The sequence below is a fragment of the Aulostomus chinensis genome, chromosome 8 (assembly GCF_037954235.1).
Source record: "Aulostomus chinensis isolate RoL2024-O1b breed Wild chromosome 8, RoL_Achi_v1.0, whole genome shotgun sequence".
Classification (NCBI taxonomy): Eukaryota; Metazoa; Chordata; class Actinopteri; order Syngnathiformes; family Aulostomidae; genus Aulostomus; species Aulostomus chinensis.
Genome location: NC_141327.1, coordinates 154299 through 174805, shown reverse-complemented (window position 1 = coordinate 174805; position 20507 = coordinate 154299). Strand labels below are relative to the sequence as shown.

The 20507-nt window shown below is 45.6% G+C and overlaps 1 protein-coding gene across 1 annotated transcript in view; it reads right to left on the bottom strand.

The window, feature by feature from the left end:
• Positions 1-20507, bottom strand: part of LOC147256766 (uncharacterized) — a 50716-nt gene that overhangs the window by 25299 nt on the left and 4910 nt on the right. Inside the window, 1 exon segment of the mRNA XM_086210003.1 lies at positions 581-1580. Coding sequence (XP_086066129.1) covers positions 581-1580 — 1000 coding nt within the window.

The following is a 20507-nucleotide window of genomic DNA, read 5'->3' as shown; positions in this document are numbered from 1 at the left end:
CTTGAAGTGCAAGCAGTCAAACAAGTGTTTGTAAAGAGATCACAGTAGGATAAGGCAAAGATTGATTCATGTTAAGAACAGCTGATTGGGATTCAATTGTGGTTCGAGTCAATTTTTCACATCATACAGTCAACAGACAGTCCACAGTGATCACGGCTGTGTGGTACTATCAGTCAAAATGATCAAACATGAACAATAACCCTGCCCTTGAGGTCACTTCCTGTGTTGTTTCAAGATGTTCTTGAGCGTCTTTCACATGCACACCTTATCTCTGTTGGGACAAATGAATGGACTGAATGCTAGCACACACTCTTTCCAATACTTTCTCAGGCACTCTGTTTGAAACAAGGAGTAAAGAAAGGTTACATAGGTTTTTCACTTATCAACAGGATTCACACGGTACGGCTAGAATCTAGGACAAATATCAACTTTACAGGTCATGATATCACAGGATACAGCCTTGACTCATATTTGTTCATGCTTGTATAAGATGCATGATTTCCATTGATCGCCCTGTTGTGTCCAATCTTAACGTGGATCATTCCCAGATGCCAACCATATGTTTGGGCTGACTGTCTACAGGCCACACTGAGACTGCTGTCGGTGTCGCCGAACGCTACACATCTGGCTGAAGGACTGTCCACAACGGGAGCAGCTATAGGGTTTCTCCTGTGTGTGGACAGTACGGTGTCTCTTCAGATGGCTGGATGAGATGAAACTCTTCCCGCACAAAGTACAACGATAACGCCTCTCCCCAGTGTGGATCAGGAGGTGGACTCGCAGGTTGTTTGGCTGGGCAAAGCCCTTTCCACAGTGGGGGCAGGTGTATGGTCTCTCACCTGTGTGCACTCTTTGGTGCAGCTCCAGGGCAGCTGCACTAGGGAAGACACGCCCACATACAGCACACACCACAGGCTCTTTAGTAGCCACACCACCACTCCTGTAAGGCCGCCTCTGGCTAGTCGTGGTGGCAGAAGAAGCCGTTGAGGGAGTGGGTGGAGGAGGTGGTACTGTTACAACAGCAGACATGTCAAAGGAGGCAGCAAAAGCTGCCATTTCATGGGTTCCACCTGGGAAGAGCATGGTTGGAGGCCCATCCAGATTCTCCCCTCCCACCTGTGTCGAGAAGGAGGCTGACGGATGGCCAGTTTCTGTGTTCCCCAAGCCCAGTTGTGCAACTGCGTACGCTGCCCCAAGATGACTGACCCTCTCCTGCATCCAAGCCAGGTCAAGGCCCAAGCTGTTGAGGCGCTCAAGACTTGGCTCATCAGAGGCAACGGGGGCAGACAACTGAGAAGGTTTAAGTTCTGTTTCTGGGACATCCTGTGATGGAGTCTCTGGCTTCACTGAGTCTGTTAGACTGGTTTCAGCATCCCTGGGTATGGTCTCGAGGGCCGGTATCCCCCCACTACTGGCTTTCAAACAGACTACGGGTTTCGGGGTCCTGCGTTTTGGTCGAGGCCTGCATGTCAGGTTCATTGTTTTATCAGTGGAGGGAGGAGGGGACTGGATGGTGGCAGAGGTGGCCCCAGTATCAACAGCAATATTACTGGGGCTACAGTCCTCACTGGGCTCCAGAGCTGAGGAAGGAAGAAGAAGGGAATCATGAAGGAGACTAAAAAATAGAAATACATGGAAAAACATCACTGTTCACTGTGCAACCCATTTATGTTCATGAAACTGATAAGATGATGGTATATTCAGAAAATTAAATGTCAAAATATGTATAAAATACATAAAAACCTAACTACCACAATGTTTTGTCCTGAGGTACCACAATTGCTCAACTAAGCTGCATACACAGTGTATGCTGGCCGTGCGCTGCACAGTAGCCAATCTCTGGCATGCGTCATTGGAACAATTCCTGCAACAGCGTGCACACAGACACGAGACACAAAGGAATTGCACCAGAGCACATCCGATCAGCATTCACACTCATGCACCATAATCAGAGGAAGTTGTGAATTCATTTTTTTCCATTTTTCCACCCATGTCGCCCCATAGCAAGATATCATCACCTTGCACGACAAAGAAGCCTGAACTTGCTGATCTCTGTTGCTCTCTAAAAAAAAAAAAAAAAAAAAGGTACATATTAAATCATATGTCCACTCACTTGCATGAAGGTCACATATCCTTATACAGACTAACTACTTTACATGCAGAGGGCAGTGAAGAGTCAGATGCTGTTACACACAGAATATTGGTGAAGGAAGAAGAGTCTTTGCAGAGGAGAAATTAAAGGAAAAGCATCTATAAAAGGCTATGGTTTGTGGAGCATCCGGGTAGTTTCTCTGCCGCCAAAAATGATGTCAACTCCAACTGATGTGTGTGAGAATGTCAGCGGGAGGAGCTGCTGGCTGACTTCCACTCCTTTTGTGCTGTGTCATTTAATGTGTACTTGCGAGTCTGGAATTCCTTTGTCCTTTGTTGCCATATGGATGTGTGTGTTTTTTTTGACGCTCCGTGAATGCAGTGAATGACAAACGTGAGTATCGTCATATAATGGTGTATTTTTCCCTTTCTCAGCCGAAATACGTGTTTCTAGGTACCCTGTCAGCCGTCCTTGTTTAGCCTGAGATGCTTTAGTTCCTTCCTCCAGCCGTTAATTAGTTTGAGAGGAGCTGTTTAGTATTTGGCTGTCCGAATTGCCAAGTAGGTCGGATCATAGGTCGCAGAGTAGGTCATAGGCTGTCCGAAACCACAACTTGAAATCTATTAACTGGATTTAGAGCCATTTACAATTTGTTATGCCCTTTCCATTAAAAATCCTTAATCCATGGAACCAGTGTGGGATGACCCTGAAGCTCTACTAGCCAGTACAGTAGGATGTGTGTGTCTACAATTAAAAGTGGGAATGCAGAGTGCATCCTCCACTATAGGCAAATTGGAGTGAGTCCAGTCTCTCTGACACCATGCAGGGAGACTCTCCATACATTCGGACAGCACTACATCAGCACAGCCAGTCAATGGTCATCAATGCTGTCCTTAGCCTGTGCCTTTTTGGGCATTCAAATTATGGTGGATTCTTTCCACTTGCTTGAAACACAGTCAGTGTCCAGAGGTCCCTGACACTGTTTGGGGAAGACCCCACTTAGCAGAGTGCAGCAGATCTTGAGCACCCTTAGACTTAGTGTGGGCTGGCAAGGGCCCAGGTGGTAGGTGTGTCATAGCTCGACTACCACAGGATTTAGCCCCTGTCATGTCTCCCTTGCATTTCCAGAGATTCATTTTGGCTCCATTCTCATCTATGTGGTGGATCTGAAATAAATGTGTTAGGGATGCTGCAATAAGAAAAGTCCAGTATATTCTGCATGCTCTGGTGAGAGTTGTAGCATTTTGTCCAAATACTGAGTACCTGTTCAACCCCCCGGTTGCTCACTCCTGAGATTGATCACTCTGATTTATAGTCACAGTGGAAACGGCAGCCCCGTAAACAGGCCTAGATACATACAGCAAAGCAAGTGCCAACGCTAGTTGATGACAGTAACATTTATCGAGATTTCCAAGCATAGTAATCACTTACCATTATCATGATAATCAAAACTGGAATGATATAACTAACAATTTGGGAATCTTATCGTGAATTTAACTGGGAATTATTACATCTTCCCATTACTGTAAGTGTATAAGTGACTCTAAAGTGGTACACTGAAACTACGGTTTCTCTTTATTTTTCACCCACAAAGGGAAACTTGTGGAATTGATATCGTGATTTGTAGATGTGTCATCACAGCGGCATGTTGAAGTTCATCGTGGCTACAAACTTGTACGTATGTTTCAAATGAACAAACCATGTCTGATGTCAATTTGTCAGGCATGGGGGCGCTTAGCTACATTCAAGGAGACAAGTATGTATGTGTTTGATTAAACAAAATAGCCTGGGTAGGCAGCCTTTCACTACTTTCAAGTAGTGTTGTCACGATACAGGATTTCAATCTTCGATACGATATTTTGAAATATACTGATACTAATACTGATATTCGATTTGATTTTCGAAACTACGCAACCAATCAGAGCATTTTTTTTATTTCAAGAAAAATGAAGAACTTTATTCTTGAGGTAGAGAACTTTTTCAGTTAGCTAGCGCTCCCTAACAAGACAAGATGTCAAAGTAAACAGCAATAGATGTGATGACTCCAGGCAACACGTACTTCAAGTTCTGCTGTCACCAACCTCTGGACCTCTAAATCTCCTCAGGTCTGGTGTCTGTCTGGGAGGAGCTTTGCTACCTTCGTCGTGTTTGCTCCTTTTGTCGGCTCAGCTCTGTTGCATCTGCTCTAGCATGTGGGCTTGCTGCTGTCCTTTGGCTTTCCTTGTTCATCCGACACAAATCCAAAGAACCTCCAAACAGCACTTCTGCTGTTTTGTTGATTTATTGAAACTGGTAGACACCATCTCATGGCAGCTTACACATGTAGAGCGATGACACTAAAAAAAATACAGCCAGCGCTGTTTGTGGGAGCGAGGCAGGAGGGGAGGGGCTGCTGCACGATGGCTCGCCCCCAGGACAGCGCTGTGTGTGTGTGTGTGTGTGTGTGTGTGTGTTGGTTTGTGTGTGTTGCCGGTGGCAGCGAATGTGTAAACCAAGGAGGCAGGTAGAGTATTGATACATCGATACTATGGAAAAGTCATTTTGTTTCGTTTTTATTTTTCAAAATCAATATTTTATCGATAAATCAATATTTTTGACAACACTACTTTCAAGTATCTCTACTCTCATCACTATGACTACTGCAATACACCTTAGCTGAAACACACCTGTATCAGATGCAGCTCCTACACAGACTGCACACATGAGATAGCTTCATTTTTTCACAGCTGGGCTACTGTTTACATTCACACAAACTTCCAGCCATGTAGGATGACAGGAAATGTACAGAATTGTGTTTATGGGATGGAAAATGATTACAATTAAGAAGATGGATTCTGTGATTAGCACCAGTGTCTGAAATTAGCGAAGGCCACGGGCCATTTGGCCCCCAATTTAGCCAAGAATGCCGCCAAAACCACATTCCAAGGGACCCCAAGTTTTTGCCAACAACTCTTTATTCTCCAGGTGTTGACACGTTTGCACTGATGACATGAACGCGAGGGTGCACACCCCCGCCCTAACTACACCTCCCAACCGAGCTGCCGTGCTGTGGTAGATCATGGGCTGCTACTTGGTTAAGCCAGTAAACCTCCCACCCTCCAAAGTGAACTAGTCACAGTTCCTCCACCAAATCCTCCCACAACTTCCTCCAACACGTCAACAAGAGATGAACCCCGACAGCAATGATTTCAAACAGGAAACTCGACCGTGGCTAAGCATCACCCTGATTTGCTCCAGTCTGATCTAGTCTGGTAGCAGCAGCTGCCTATTGAGCGTATTATCACTCTGAGGTACTGTAACATTACCGTGCCATGACTGACTCGGCCAACTAGTTTAGCAAGTTAGCTAATGTTTAGGCTAGGCTATCGTAACTTTCTTTAGCTTTCTGACGCATCATGTCACGCTTGACTGATGATGTCAGGGAAGCGTGACAGACGCAATGAGGCGCGTCATGAAAAACGTACTATTCTTTTATTTCACAAACTCGTTATAACGAGCGATTATATATACTGTATATATATATATATACTGTATATATATATATATATATATATATATATATATATATATATATATATATATATATATATATATAAATTTATCACTGTGGCTAACTGCTTGGTTTTCGTAGGCATGCGCTGTTGGCCTTTCAGTACCGTACACTACTCCCCTCTCACTCGGGGGGGGGGGGGGGGGGGTGCTGTGGAGCAACATGATAGGAGTAGGAGCGCCCTCTTCTGGATACACAAGGACATCATTTCTGGGCAGATGACATGAAGCATGATCTTTTGTAATGAGGCATAAATATTTATTTAAATGCATTTCTCTTTAAACCAACATATGACAGTGTGACAAATAACAGTATTTCATTTTAACATTACGATTTTGGCCCCAAACTTAGTTTTGTATTGTTTGTATTTGAAGCTGAACATGGGAATCTAATAGGATAATAGATTTTTGGACTGGCAGTTATATGGACAACCATAGGGGTCCTTTAATCAGGCCCCCCACCAGGAAGTCCCCCAGATGTTTGGATGTACTAACAAGGTTAAAAGGTGAGTGTTAATCTCTTATTAATTTGATGAATTTCATAATTTCTCTCAGACACAGCACTTGTCCATTTTTGATAGTCCTGGCTAGCCATATTCTCGTCTGTTTTTTTAAATATGAACCATAAATCATGAATATAAATTATAAATCTCTCTTTATGTGTGTGTGTATATATATATATATATGTGTGTGTGTGTGTGTATATATATATATATGTGTGTGTGTGTGTGTGTGTGTGTGTGTGTGTATATATATATATATACTGTATATATATATATATATACACACACACACATATATACATATATATACATATATACACATATATACACACACACACACACACACATACATATATATATGTATATATAAAAAGCATCTATATTATACAATATTAGACATATTTACATATACGTGTAGATGATGATATATCTGTGTGTGTGTGTGTGTGTGTGTGTGTGTCTGTGTTTTGTTTGTTTTGGGAGAGCTGCCAGAGACCTTCCAGCATGGCCTGGAGTCCACTGCATCCTATCAATTCAACTGGATGTACCAATCAGCAAAAACAAAGGAGTTGAAGGAGAAATTGAAAGACAGGGATTTGGTGTTGCACGTTGTTTTTCTGAAAATTATGGATGCAGAATTAACACAGAAATTCAATCTCTCCACTTTGGTGGAAATGGAAACCAAGTAACCATGCATACAGTGGTTGCCTGCACCAAAACTGGAATTCATAGTTTTGTAACTATCACCATTTCAGAACGTGAGCCCTATGGTCGAGTTGCATAATCAACCAACCTGGCATGGTGTATGTTCAACACATACGTTTGCCACTTATCCGACAGGAAATCAATTAAAATAATTTTCAACACTGGCTCTAATGGTTTGTCATGATCTGATCATTTGGTATATAATGTATGGGTGATGCCTCCAGACAGTCACAATTCCCTTGTGTAATTTGATGCCTCCAAAATGTTGATAGTTCAATGTCTTGTTCACTATACTTTTGGTTCATATTCATATTACAAAGTAATATTTTAATATGTTTAAGCTTTTAACGATATATTGCATTTTCTTTCATGATTAAATCGAGATGCAAATGAATTTGACTGTTACAAAAGTATTCAATAAATTTCACCATAAATGTTAATACAGTGTTACCATTACATCACTTACAACACCATTAAACATACTATGGTAATACCATGTTAACTAGTTTTAATAATTGTGTGCATTTGAAAACATTGCATCCTATAACTATCTAAAGGATTTTTTTTTAAATTCTCATTTTACACAATATTTCTACTGGAGTGATTGATTGAACAGCTGCGAGAAAAGAAAAACACGTACAAAATTAGAATGATCGTTCTTAAAGAATCCATCAATTTAGAACATACCTGACTTGTATTTGATATCAAAACTATTCAGTATTTTAATTTTATGGTAATAGTGTTCACATGGAGCTTAGAAAAGCTTAGTAAATTACATAATAAGGAAAAATATCTGCTAACCTCTTGCAGTCATAATATACACAAACATATTTGAACAAATTCAAACAATTCGCAAGCTATTTAAAACTATTTTAAAAGATGCTGTTTCACCCCATCTGTCATCTGCCCTTCTGAGAAAAACACCACATTAACGGCATTTTATTACTGAAAATTAGGTGGTGAAATTGGCGTCAATCGTCCAGCTTTTGCCTGATTACCTAGTATGCTCTTATGGCTATAACAGTCCGATTTAATGGGCCGGGCGATTAAATCTGTCAGGCCTTAAAAAAAAATCAAGCTCTAACTACAATGTTTCCATGGCCCCCAATCATTTAAAAATGCCCCCATTTTTTGGATCGTGGCCCCAAAAATCTCGTCTGGTCTCATTCACTGATTATCACAATTAATAAACATGCAATGAAGCTGATAATGTCTGATCTAGGGCAGACCGACCCAATATCCAGCATTTTGACGCATATTGGCATTGGCTGTTTTTTTTTATTCCTACTTATGATAAAAGATCAGTTCAAAAAATGTGTTGTTTTGGCTCTGATGCAGCTACGCCTCTTTCTGCGGTCACTATTCTGTCGCCAGCGTTGTACCGCCCACAGCACCATCTGGTGGTTACACACAGTGCCACGGCAGGGGTGACAGCCAATTAGCAGTGAAAGCTGTTGTGACAGAGGGCTCTGTCTAGCTTCTCCGTACAGCGTCTTGTTATTGTCTATGGTTACTATCTATTTTGGGTGCACTTTTAAAAATAAACACCCTGCACTGTGCTACAAAGTGCTGCTGTGGCGGAGCCAGTTTTTCTGGGTGAAGAACCCAACCTGAGCTGTGCTTCTCCGTGACATATGGTGGCAGTGGTGGGATTGGCCAGCCACAGGAAGTGCAAGTTTCAAGATGGCCAATGTGAAGGGTGAGAAGCGTGAAGAGGATTGGGAGGATGCATCGGAGGAGCGGTTTGAGGAGTCCAAGCAAGATGTACGCCCTAAGGTGACTTCAAGTACTCCAGCAGAGCGTAAACCCAAAGCCCGCTTCCGGAAATCACCAGGAGCAACAGCTGCAGCACCGGAGGAGGAAGCAGAATGGGCAATGGGAGATGTAGCAGGCCTGCTGAGGGAGTTCCTGACCATGCAGCAGCGTCATGAGGAGACTATCCTGGCAGAGATCCGTGGCCTGGCACCCACCACAAACAGCACCGAGAACTGCAACCATGGCGGAGAGCACCAGAGAGTCGGAGAGTCCACGGATGGGCCTCCCCACATCAACACCCCACCGTCGTTCAGTCATCAGAGAAGAACCAGTGGATACGTTTGATGAGCCATGGCAGGTTCCTGATCCAGAGCAGGCTCAGACTGCTACAGTGCCATTTCAGTCAGCGCAGCCAGAGAGGGTTGTGTGCAAGGAGCGCAAGATGCCGATGTATCAGTACGGGGAAGACATAGAGGATTACCTGCTACGGTTTGAACGCATGGCCAGAACCTGGGTATGGCCAGAGCAAGACTGGGCGTGTCGCCTGGTGCCACTGTTGACGGGGATGGCGCTTGCTGCCTACACATCGATGGATGAGGAGCGGTCCAACACCTACAAGCACCTGTGAGAGGCCACACTGGAGAAGTTTGACGTGATGCCTGAGACCTACCAACAGCGCTTCAGGACGGTGACGACACCACCAGGAGAGACCCCGACGGAGACCTACAACCGCCTCAAGAACCTGTACCGACGCTGGATAAGGCCGGAGCAGCACTCAAAGGAGGACATCGCAGAGATGATCATCATGGAGCAGCTGATCAACGTTCTGCCATACGACTTCCAGACCTGGGTGAAAGAGCTTGAGCCAAAGGATGGTAAGCCCACTGCAAAACTTGCCACGCAGTACCTCAACGCTCAACGGCGTGCCAGTCAGCGACCTCAAGCACCACTACACTCTCAGAGCAGTTAGCAATCACAAGCATCACTGCAACCCCAAGCAACCCAAGATGTCAAAGACACACGGGACGGCAGAGGTACCATGGGTGGGGCTGTGAGATGGGATGGTTCACAGAATAGAAGGCAAGAGTTAATCTGTTTTTATTGCCAGCAGCCAGGTCATAAAGCTGTTGTATGTCCTCTGAGAAAACCAAAGGTGAATGGGTTTTGCTATGTACCGAGGGAGGGGGACCGTCTTGGTGAGGATGATGGTAAGGATAATGCTGATGAAACGAAATGTGAAATTCTCTTGAATGGACAAGGTGTGCATGCACTGGTTGATACTGGTAGCTCTGTGACTCTACAATTCTACAATTCTTCAGTTCTACAATTCTACAATTTCATTTAGCAGATGCTTTTGTCCAAAGCGACGTACAACACAAGCAAGAATTTAGACCTAATTAAGGAAAAGTCCATAGGAAGCGCAAAAGTGCTTCAGTTGTGATTTGGTCACAGGTACTGCCATCTAGTGGCAGAAGAAGTGTCGCCCCCCCCTCCCTTTTTTTTTTTAAATTTTTGACAGACATACAACATCACACAACACAGTTAGTGCTACATAATCACTAAGTGCTGGGTCTTGGACCCTCTGACTTATTCTACCCCACAGGACAAAGAGGAGAAGAGTCAGGTTAAGTGCCAAGGTGCTTCCTGAACAATTGAGTCTTGACTCTCGTTAACAAATCCCTGCTTCCCTCTGACAATTTGAATTATGAAAAGAAAATGCTTGTGCAATGTGTACATGGTGATGAGAAGGAATACCCAACTATGGAGGTGACAGCAACCGTAAATGGTCAAATGTTTCTGATTAATGCTGGGGTGGTAGAGGGTTTGCCAACTGACATGATCTTGGGTAGGGACTTACCAGTGTTGACAGAACTTCTGGATGCACCTAAAAGTAAAGCTGCAGGTGTGCACCTGTCCTGTGCAAGATCCCAAACTAGGGGAGGACTCGAGCCCCTACCAGATTGTGTGGTAGTTTGTGCCAGGGCGGGTCCAAAGGCCCCAGGAAGACGCGCCAACAGCGGCACATAGAGAAGCATTTGGGTACCCCGGTGGTTAAATCGGAAGCAGCTGAGCTTAAGGCTGAGGGGTTGTGGGAGGTGCCAGAGAACATGGGAGCATTGCAGGCTGGGGATGTGTCATTGAAACCATTGTTTGACAGAGTGAATGGGAAGGGAGTTGATCAAAAAGGGATGGATGGGGAAAGGGTGATGTTGGAGAATGGGCTGTTATACATTGAAGGGGATCATTTTAAGCACCTAGTACGGGGATCGGCAACCCGTGGCTCTAGAGCCGCATGCGGCTCTTTAGTGCTGCCCTAGTGGCTCCCTGGAGCTTTTTCAAAAATGTTTGAAAATGGAAAAAGATGGAGGAGGGAAATATATTTTTTGTTTTAATATGATTTCTGTAAGAGGACAAACATGACACAAACATTCTTAACGTTTTCCAATGCTGTAAAAATGTGTAGAATAAATATTAAATTTCAACATTTCTGTCAACGAAGAGTTGTGTCATAGCCTGCGACACACGTTTCTATCAGCAGGGCGGGATGCCAGGCAGGTGGCTGTTGTAAACAAACCGGCGGCTGTGTGATGGGCCATGGATCCCAAAGGGAAAAAGAGAAAAATAACTGAGGAGAACAGAGGATTCAACGTTTCTCGGACCGAATCATTTGCATTCATTGCCAATGCGGAAGGATTGCCTGAATGTTTGCTCTGTAGTGAGAAGTTGTCAAAAAACAAAAAGAGTAATGTGGAAAGACATTTCCAGGGAAGGCATGCTACATTTGCAGCCGAGTACCCAGTTGGGAGTGAGAGAACAAGTGCGATTGCATTACTTCTGGAGAAATTAGAGGAGCGCAAAAATAGATTTAAGAAGTGGATTGCATCTCCAAACACCACTACTGCTGCAAGTTTTGTTGCAACCCGGGAGATAATAAAGCATGGAAAACCCTTCACAGATGGTGACTACATGAAGGAGTCATTCATCAACATATCAGAACACCTATTTGCAGACTTCAAAAACAAAACCGAGATAATACAGAAAATTAAAGACATGCCTCTCTCCGCTAAGACAGTGAAGGAAAGGGCCATTAAAATGGCAGGCAACATCACTGAGCAGCAAATCAAGGACATTAATTCAGCGCCAGCATACTCAATTGCCTGTGATGAGTCCTGTGATGTGATCGATATTAAACAGACAGCGCTTTTATGCAGGTATGTGAACTCCGATGGGCCGCAAGAAGAAATGATCCAATTAATACCACTGAAAGGCCAAACACGGGGGGAGGACATATGTGAGGCTGTGCTGAAGTGTTTAAATGACAATGGAATAAGCACCAACCACCTGATTTCAGTGGCTACAGATGGGGCACCCAGCATGAGAGGATCAAAAAGGGGGTTTGTGACTTTGCTACAGAAAGCATTGGATCGAAATCTGCTTGCAATCCACTGCATCTTGCATCAAGAGGCACTGTGTGCACAAACATTCCCATCAGAGTGTATGGCGGTGATGAACCTTGTCATTGAGATGGTGAACAAGATAATTGCTAAAGCATTGAACCACCGTCAGTTCCGTGCATTGCTTGATGAAGTTGACAGCGAATATTCCAATCTCCTGCTGCACAACAAAGTCTGATGGCTGTCCAGGGGTGAGGTTTTGCGTCGCTTTGTGGCTTGTTTAGAACACGTGAAAACATTCCTGAAAAGCAAAGACCTTAACTACCCGCAACTGGAAGATACCGAGTGGCTCGAAAAACTGCATTTTATGGTGGATATGACAAGCTACTTTAACAAGCTGAATGAAAGTCTCCAAGGGCGGGGAAACACTGCACTGCAAATGCTGGAAGCTGTTTTGTCATTCGAGCGCAAGCTGACTGTCTTTGCCAGAGATGTGCAGCGAGGCACGTTCTCCCACTTCCCCTCCCTGAGAGAATTCAAAGAAGCCCATCACGTTCACACACTCAACGGTGATTATTTACAAGGTGCGATCTTTGATATGCAAACTGCATTTGGGAGCAGATTTTGTGAGTTCCGAAAGGAAAAAATGACACTGTCTTTCCCTGTCACACCCCTGGAGATTGACCCGTCCTTGTTGAGCACATTCCCAGGAGTAAATCAAGCTGACCTTGAAATGGAAATGGCTGATATAGCTGACAAAGATTTATGGGTGTCCAAATTCAAACGTCTGACAGCCGAGCTTGAAGATGTCACTCGCCAGAAAGCCCAGCTTGCCCAAAGCCACAAATGGAGCGAAATGGAAAGCCTCCCAACACCCGGGAAACTTGTCTGTGACACATGGAATGCTCTTCCTGACAGTTATAGGAACATGAAGACATATGCATTTGGAGTATTATCCATCTTTGGATCAACATACTTGTGCGAGCAGATATTCTCAAACATGAAGTACATCAAATCAAAATATTGCACCCGCCTCACAGATGAGAGCTTGCAGTCCTGCGTCAAGATTAAAGTTACATCTTACATGCCCGATGCTGAGAAGCTGACCAGTGATGTCCAAAAACAGAAGTCACATTAAACGGGTAAGAACACAATCCTGTCATAGGCACATATTTAGTAACAAAGTGGCTGTTTTTATAAAGTGATTTCTGATTTTTGTCAGTATATATTTGGAATGACACTTGGGGATATTATTGTGTTTTGTTGCTCAGGTCCGAGGATAGCTGCGTTGGTTGCGTGTCAAAAGAGAAGAGGATGCTGCTGCATTTCACCCTTGCACTGACTTGCTTGGCATTTGCACAGAAATCAAACTTAAACTGTATTAATTTTATTTTATATACTTATATATTATACTTACAGCTAATGTGTATACATACAGCATGTGTTGCCTTCATTATAAGCAGGGGTGCACATAAGTGGTCCGCATGCACGCAGTAATTATTTTCGTGTTCCCCCACCCCCTTCACAAATAATTTATTTGTGAAGAGGGTGGGGGAACACGAAAATAATTACTTAGCGGGGCCTGTCTCTTTGACATTTTGAGAAGTGCTTTTCCCCGCGGTCGGTAGCAGTCGGTACACAAAAGCGTATAAAAGCCTTTGAAGCCGAGCGCATTTGTCCAGGTTCCTTACGCATGCGCACATGCGGACCACTTATGTGCACCCCTGATTATAAGGCTTATATAAGGCTTTTAATTTTTTGCGGCTCCAGACATATTTGTTTTTTGTTTTTTTGGCCCAATATGGCTCTTTCAACATTTTGGGTTGCCGACCCCTGGCCTAGTACTACCAACATCATGCAGACCCCTAGTCCTTCACCTCGCACACACTCTACCCTGGGCAGGTCATTTGGCCTTTCAAAAAACTTACCTCAGGTTAAGATCATGTTTCTATTGGCCCTCGATGTATGCCGATGTTCGTACATATTGTGCAACCTGTCCTGTGTGCCAGAAAACAGGAGCTGTGCGGAGGGCTGACAGAGTGCCTCTGCACCCATTGCCTATGATCTCCACCCCCTTCCAAGGCATCGCAATGGATATTGTGGGACCACTGGAGAAGAGCAGCTCTGGATATAGATTCATCCTTGTGATCTGCGATTACGCGACCCGCTATCCAGAGACCTTCCCACTGCGATCCATCACCACACCCAAGGTCATCAGTGCCCTGGTCCAGCTTTTCTCTCGGGTTGGGTTCCCAAAGGAAATCCTCACCGACCAGGGGACGAGCTTTACATCACGACTGATGCACCAACTCCACCAGCAGCTGGGAATCAAAGCCCTCCGGACCAGTCCATACCATCCTCAGACAGACGGACTCGTGGAGAGATTCAACCACACCCTCAAGAATATGCTGAGGAAGTTCGTCTTGGACACTGGCAAAGATTGGGACAAATGGCTCCCTTTTCTCCTGTTTGCATCCAGGGAGGAGCCTCAATCCTCGACGGGGTTCTCCCCGTTCGAGTTGGTGTACGGCTGGCAGGTTCAGGGTCCATTGGACCTGCCGAAGAAGACTTGGGAAAGACCAGCAGAGGCGTCATCGGAGGTCGGAATGGTGCAGTATGTGCTGCGAATGAGGGACCGCCTGGACCAGTACCGAGAGGAGGCTGAAGAGAACTTGCGGTAGGCGCAGAAGGCACAGAAGCTCTGGTATGACCAGTATGCCAGGCACCGCGAGTACCAGCCAGGTCAGAAGGTTCTATTCATTAAGAACACCTCTGAGGCTCTTCCAATTTACCGTGATGCCGTTTGGTTTACACGGTGCTCCAGCCACGTTCCAACAGCAAATGGACAGAGTCCTACAGGGGTGTGACGACTGCTGTGCTGCTTACCTGGATGATGTTGTGATCTTCAGCGAGACCTGGACAGAACACTGCCAACACCTGCAGAGAGTTCTCCAACGCATCCAAGAGGCAGGACTTACTTTGAATGTCCAGAAGTGCAAGTGGGCCAAGGACGAGACCAAGTACCTAGGGTACCTCGTTGGACATGGAGAGGTCCGACCGCAAGTCGACAAGGTGGAGGCCACCAGGAACAGTTCTCGACCTCAGACCAGAAAGCAGGTCAGATCGTTCCTTGGTCTTGTTGGGTGGTATTGACGTTTTATCCCCAATTTTTCCTCCATTGCTGCACCCCTAACTGACCTCACCAGCAAAGCAGCCAGGAATCTGGTGCAGTGGACTGAAGAGTGTGAGAAGACATTCGTTGCCTTGAAGACCTGTCTATGCTCCTCTCCCTCCAGTGCTGCAAAGTGCAGACTTCAAACAGCGTTTCCTTGTGCAAGTGGATGCTTCATCTGTGGGAATTGGGGCAGTCCTGGCGCAAGGGAAGCCAGGAGAAGAAAGACCAGTCTTGTATCTGAGCCGGAAGTTGCTGCCCAGAGAACAAAGGTACTCTAAGATTGAGAAAGAATGCCTTGCAATCAAGTGGGCACTGGAGAGCCTCCGATATTACTTGTTAGGCCGAGAGTTTGATCTGGACACAGACCATCGAGCTCTCACTTGGATCCAGACCATGAAGGATCATAACGCAAGAGTGACCAGATGGTATCTCGCACTACAGCCCTACAGATTTCAGATACGTCAAAAATCCGGAAAACAGAACTTGCTGGCGGATTACCTGTCCAGATTGCCGATGCTCTGCAATCTAGGTGAAGGGGAAGGTAATGTGACAGAGGGCTGTGTCTAGCTTCTCCGTACAGCACTTTGTTATTGTCTCTGGTTACTATCGCAGGGGTGCACACCTAACTTGAGCTCACTGGGGACTGATATCAACTTTTAACAAGCGCCAGTACATTAGAGGATCTGTGAAAGCGCACACACACGCGACAACATACAAACATCCATTCACACAAACACGCATCTGTTTTCCCCAACTTCGGCATCACAACCGCGATCAAATAAATAATGCACTCATCGGGTAGAGCGGGTTGAATCCTGTGTGCGGTCTGCCCATTTTCTTTGCTTGTTGTTGTGTTATTCATTTTTGCCTGGTAGGTTAACTCCTGGGGGTATTAGCTAGGGGAGAGTTTGAATGGCGTGCGCGCCGTGACCGGCTGACCCGAGCAGTGGGGCGGAAGGCGAGTTCAAGCGCCTCAGCGCTGCGCAATGCAGCGTGGGTATGGGGCAAACTATGTTTTACGGGGTTTATTGTGAAATGTTGAAATAATAATGTTTACAAGGGGAAATGTGTAATGATGTTGAGGCATATGGAGTGTATTACAGTGAAAGTATTTACGGACGGTAGTTGTAGTGCCTGACAGTGTTCATTAGTGATTTTTGCAGTTAACGGTGAAGATGGAATGACCTGTGGGAGGGTTGAGCATCTTAAATTGGGCTACGTTCATTCTATGGCAGAGAGAGTGAGGGGAAGCAAGTCCCAGCTCAGGTAACCAAGTGGGTTGACAGGTTGTGGCTGTAATTGGAATATTTTGAACTTTACTTATTTGGGACACTATTTTTTCTGTTTTGTTGGACTTAATTATTTTAGACTCTTTAGAAAACTTGTGTTTTTTTATTGAATATTTTTCTTTTATTGGCCAACTTTGTTTACATGCCACAATTTTCACTTCTGGATACTTTCTTTGGATTTTGGGTGCACTTTTAAAAATAAACACCCTGCACTAAAGTGCTGCTGTGCGGAGCCAGTTTTTCTGGATGAAGAACCCAACCTGAGCTGTGCTACTCCGTGACAGCTGTAGATGCACAGTGCTCACACACGGCGGAGAGAAGAGGCTCCAGAGAGCAGACAGGTTGGGAGGTCAGTGAGGGCAGCAGACTCTCCTGAAGGTGTAACGAACATCCCAGCCTGTTACTGTGAGCCCAGTTACGTTGTATGAACACAAACAGCAGCTCCAGATGTGTCTGTTAATCACTTGTGCCTCAAAGTCTTGGCTCCTCCTCTACCTGCGCTGCGGTAAGCGTGTGACCTCACTTTCTGTTTCTGTGTGTTGCTGAACCTCGTAGCCTTGCTTCGTTGTGCTAGCTAAAGTGTGATCATCCCCGCTAATTCCTTATTCGTTGACTAATTACCTGCACAAACTACAAATCTATTCACTTTATTTGGCTGAAGTTTGAAGACTGTGTCTTATAACTACAGTCTTTATTTCTGTAAACTCTCCACTCTAAGCTCGCGATGGCTTCCCTCTCTCTCTCTCCTCTCTCCTGCTCAGTGGGCCACATGTTCAATTACTCCTCAGCCTCCTTTACTGGTACTGATAAGTGCGTTAAATGTATTTTGTTTGGAGCGTTGGAGGAGAGGCATAGCGAGGTTGAATTGGACTGGCAGTGACTCGGCACCTATGGATCCAAACAATTAGCTGTTAGAGCTAGCAAGTCCCTGTTAGCAGGGGCAGAATGCCTTAGCTTAGCTCCGAGCTTAGCCCCAACTGGTGCTCCCCAGGCTGAAACCAGGGCGGCTGGGTGACTGTCTGAAGGAGGCATTGTCCTAAACAGAAGCCTGCTGTCAGTGACCAACCACCGCTTCACAGCTCTAACACGTTCTCCCCACTCGGCGACACACCCGCCAAGAAAACAACTCTGGTAATTGGAAGTTCCATTCTGAGAAACGTGAAATTAGCGACACCAATGAATTCTGAGAGTTTATATCCAGTTGAGTTCTAAATCAGATCAAGTCGTGATTGGAGGAGACTTCAGTATTCATGAGGATGTTGATAACCACAGTCTGGTACTGCATTTCTCTCTTCAACACAGCAGGCACCTTAGCAACAACTCTGGACTCTACTGGCCCACTAAAACAGAAAACTATGAATCCAAGGAAACAAGCACCTTGGTACGGTTCCTGACAACTTCAACAAAAAACCCAGAAACTGGAAAGAAGATGGCGCTGCTCCAAACTGGAGGAGTCACATGTAGTCTGGCAAGATGGCCTTAGAACCTATAAGAAAGCCTTTGGTAGAACCAGAGCAGCCAACTACTCAGCACTAATAGAGGAACACAAGAACAACCCAGGTTCCTCTTCAGTCCTGGAGCCAGACTGACAGAGAGCCACAGCTCTACTGAACCAAGTAGTCCTGTTTCCCTGGGCAGCAAAGAGTTCATGGACTTCTTTAATGACAAAATTCTCCTGATTAGAGAGAAACTTCTTCTCCTGCTGCCATCAGCTGACAACATGGCACCTAGAACCCAGAACCCTTAGAGGCAGCTGGAGGACCAGACACACACTTGGATAGTTTTTCTCCCATCAGCCTTCATGAGCTCAGTTCAATAATGTACTCCTCTAAACCTCCACCTGTCTCCTAGACCCCATCCCAACTAAGCTGCTCCAAGACTCTCTCCCCTCGTTAGCCCCTCCCTCTTAAATATGATCAATGTGGCGCTGGTATCTGGTTCCGTCCCACAGTCCTTTAAAGTAGCAGGAATTAAACCCTCCTCAAAAACAAGCCTGGATCCAGAAGTTCTACCAACTACAGACCAACATCACATCTTCCTTTTCTCTCCAAGGTTCTGGAGAAAGCAGCTGCTAAACAGCTCTTTGACTTCTCCACAGCAACAGCTGATTGGAGGATTCAGTCAGGTTCCAGGTTCATCCTAGCACAGAAACAGAACTAGTCAAAGGTACCAGTGACCTCCTACTGGTACCAGATGAGGGACTGGTCTCTGTGCTGGTCTGATTAGATCTCAGTGCAGCTTTGATACCATTGACCACCATATCCTTCTACAGAGACTGGAACCTGTCACTGGTATTAAAGGAACCACACTGAACTGGTTTAGGTCATATTTACTAGGTCATCTCAGTTGGTGCTAGTTAATGATGGTTCCTCTGAGACCACGACAGTCAGTTCTGGTGTTCCACAAGGCTCTGTGCTTGGACCAGTCCTCTTCACCCTGTACCTGCTTCCTCTTGGTCACATGATCAGGAAACACTCCATTAATGTTCACTGCTATGCAGACGACACTCAGCTGAACTCATCAATGATCCACATGGAACAAACCAGCTGACTGAACTGGAGGCCTGTCTGAAGGACAGGAAACATGGAGGACCATCATTTCCTTTATTAAACTCTGATAAACTGAAGTTCTTGTGCTGGGGCCAAACACCTGAGGACCACCTGATCTGATGAGACAGGTACCCTGGATGGCACCCCCCTGGCCCCCAGCACCACCGTAGGAACCTAGCAGTTCTCTTTGACCAGGACCCTTTAACTCCCACATTCAACAAACCTCCAGGACGCCTTCTTCCATCTACGTAACATCGCTAAGATCAGACACATCCTGGCTCAAGAAGATGCAGAAAAACTAGTCCCTGCTTTTGTCACTTCCAGGCTGGATTACTGCACCTCCCTCCTACCAGGCTGGACTAACAAGTCCCTAAAGACTCTCCAGGTGGTCCAGAACGCTGCTGCCCCCCTGACTAGAACTGGTAGCAGAGACCAGGTCTCTCCTGGACTGCTTCTCTGCATGGCTCCCTATCAGATACAGAACAGAATTTAAAATTCTCCTTCTACCATCAAAGTCCTCAACAATCAGGCTCCTTCATCCCTGACAGAGCTCCAAGTCCCCTATGATCAAGCTAGAACCCTTCACTCCCAGGATGCAGGGTTCCTGCTGGTTCCTAGAGTTCTAACAGTAGAATGGAGCCAGAGCCTTCAGCTATCAGGCTCCCCTCCTGTGGAACCGTCTCCCAGTTTCAGTCCAGGACCCAGACCCCCTCTCTAGGTTTAACAGCAGACTTAAGACCTCCTTGTTGATCAGGCTTATAGTCAGGACTGCTTAAGCTGGCCCTTAGATCTGCTGCTCTAGGCTCAGACTGCTGGGGATCTCCCATGATGCACTGGGCTTCTCTCTCCTCCTCCTGTCCTCAGACGTGTTACTAACTCCTCTTCTCCTCCCCTCATCCCAGATCCTGGTGCTGCTGGAGGAGGCTCCAGACCTGAAGAGGCTCCAGCTGCCACCCATAACTCCACCTGCTCACGTCCCCGTCTGTCCATCAGTCTCTCCTCCTTTATCTCTGTCCCTCTCTCTCCTTCTGTCTCTCTGTCTTCCTCTATTCTCTGTCTTTATCTCTGCCCCTCTCTTTCCTTCTGTCTCTCTGTCTTCCTCCATTCTCTGTCTTTGTCTCTGTCCATCAGTCTCTCCTCCTTTCTCTCTCTCTTTATCTCTGTCCCTCTCTTTCCTTCTGTCCCTCTGTCCTCCTGCATTCTCTGTCTTTGTCTCTGTCCATCAGTCTCTCCTCCTTTCTCTCTCTCTTTATCTCTGTCCCTCTCTTTCCTTCTGTCTCTCTGTCCTCCTGCATTCTCTGTCTTTGTCCATCAGTCTCTCCTCCTTTCTCTCTCTCTTTATCTCTGTACCTCTCTTTCCTTCTGTCTCTCTGTCTTCCTCCATTCTCTGTCTTTGTCTCTGTCCTGCTCTCCTGCTCTCTCTCCATCCCCACTGATCCTGGATCTGCTCCACCTTCCTGCTGGTAAAGGAAGGTTCTGGTGGCTGCTGTTGCAG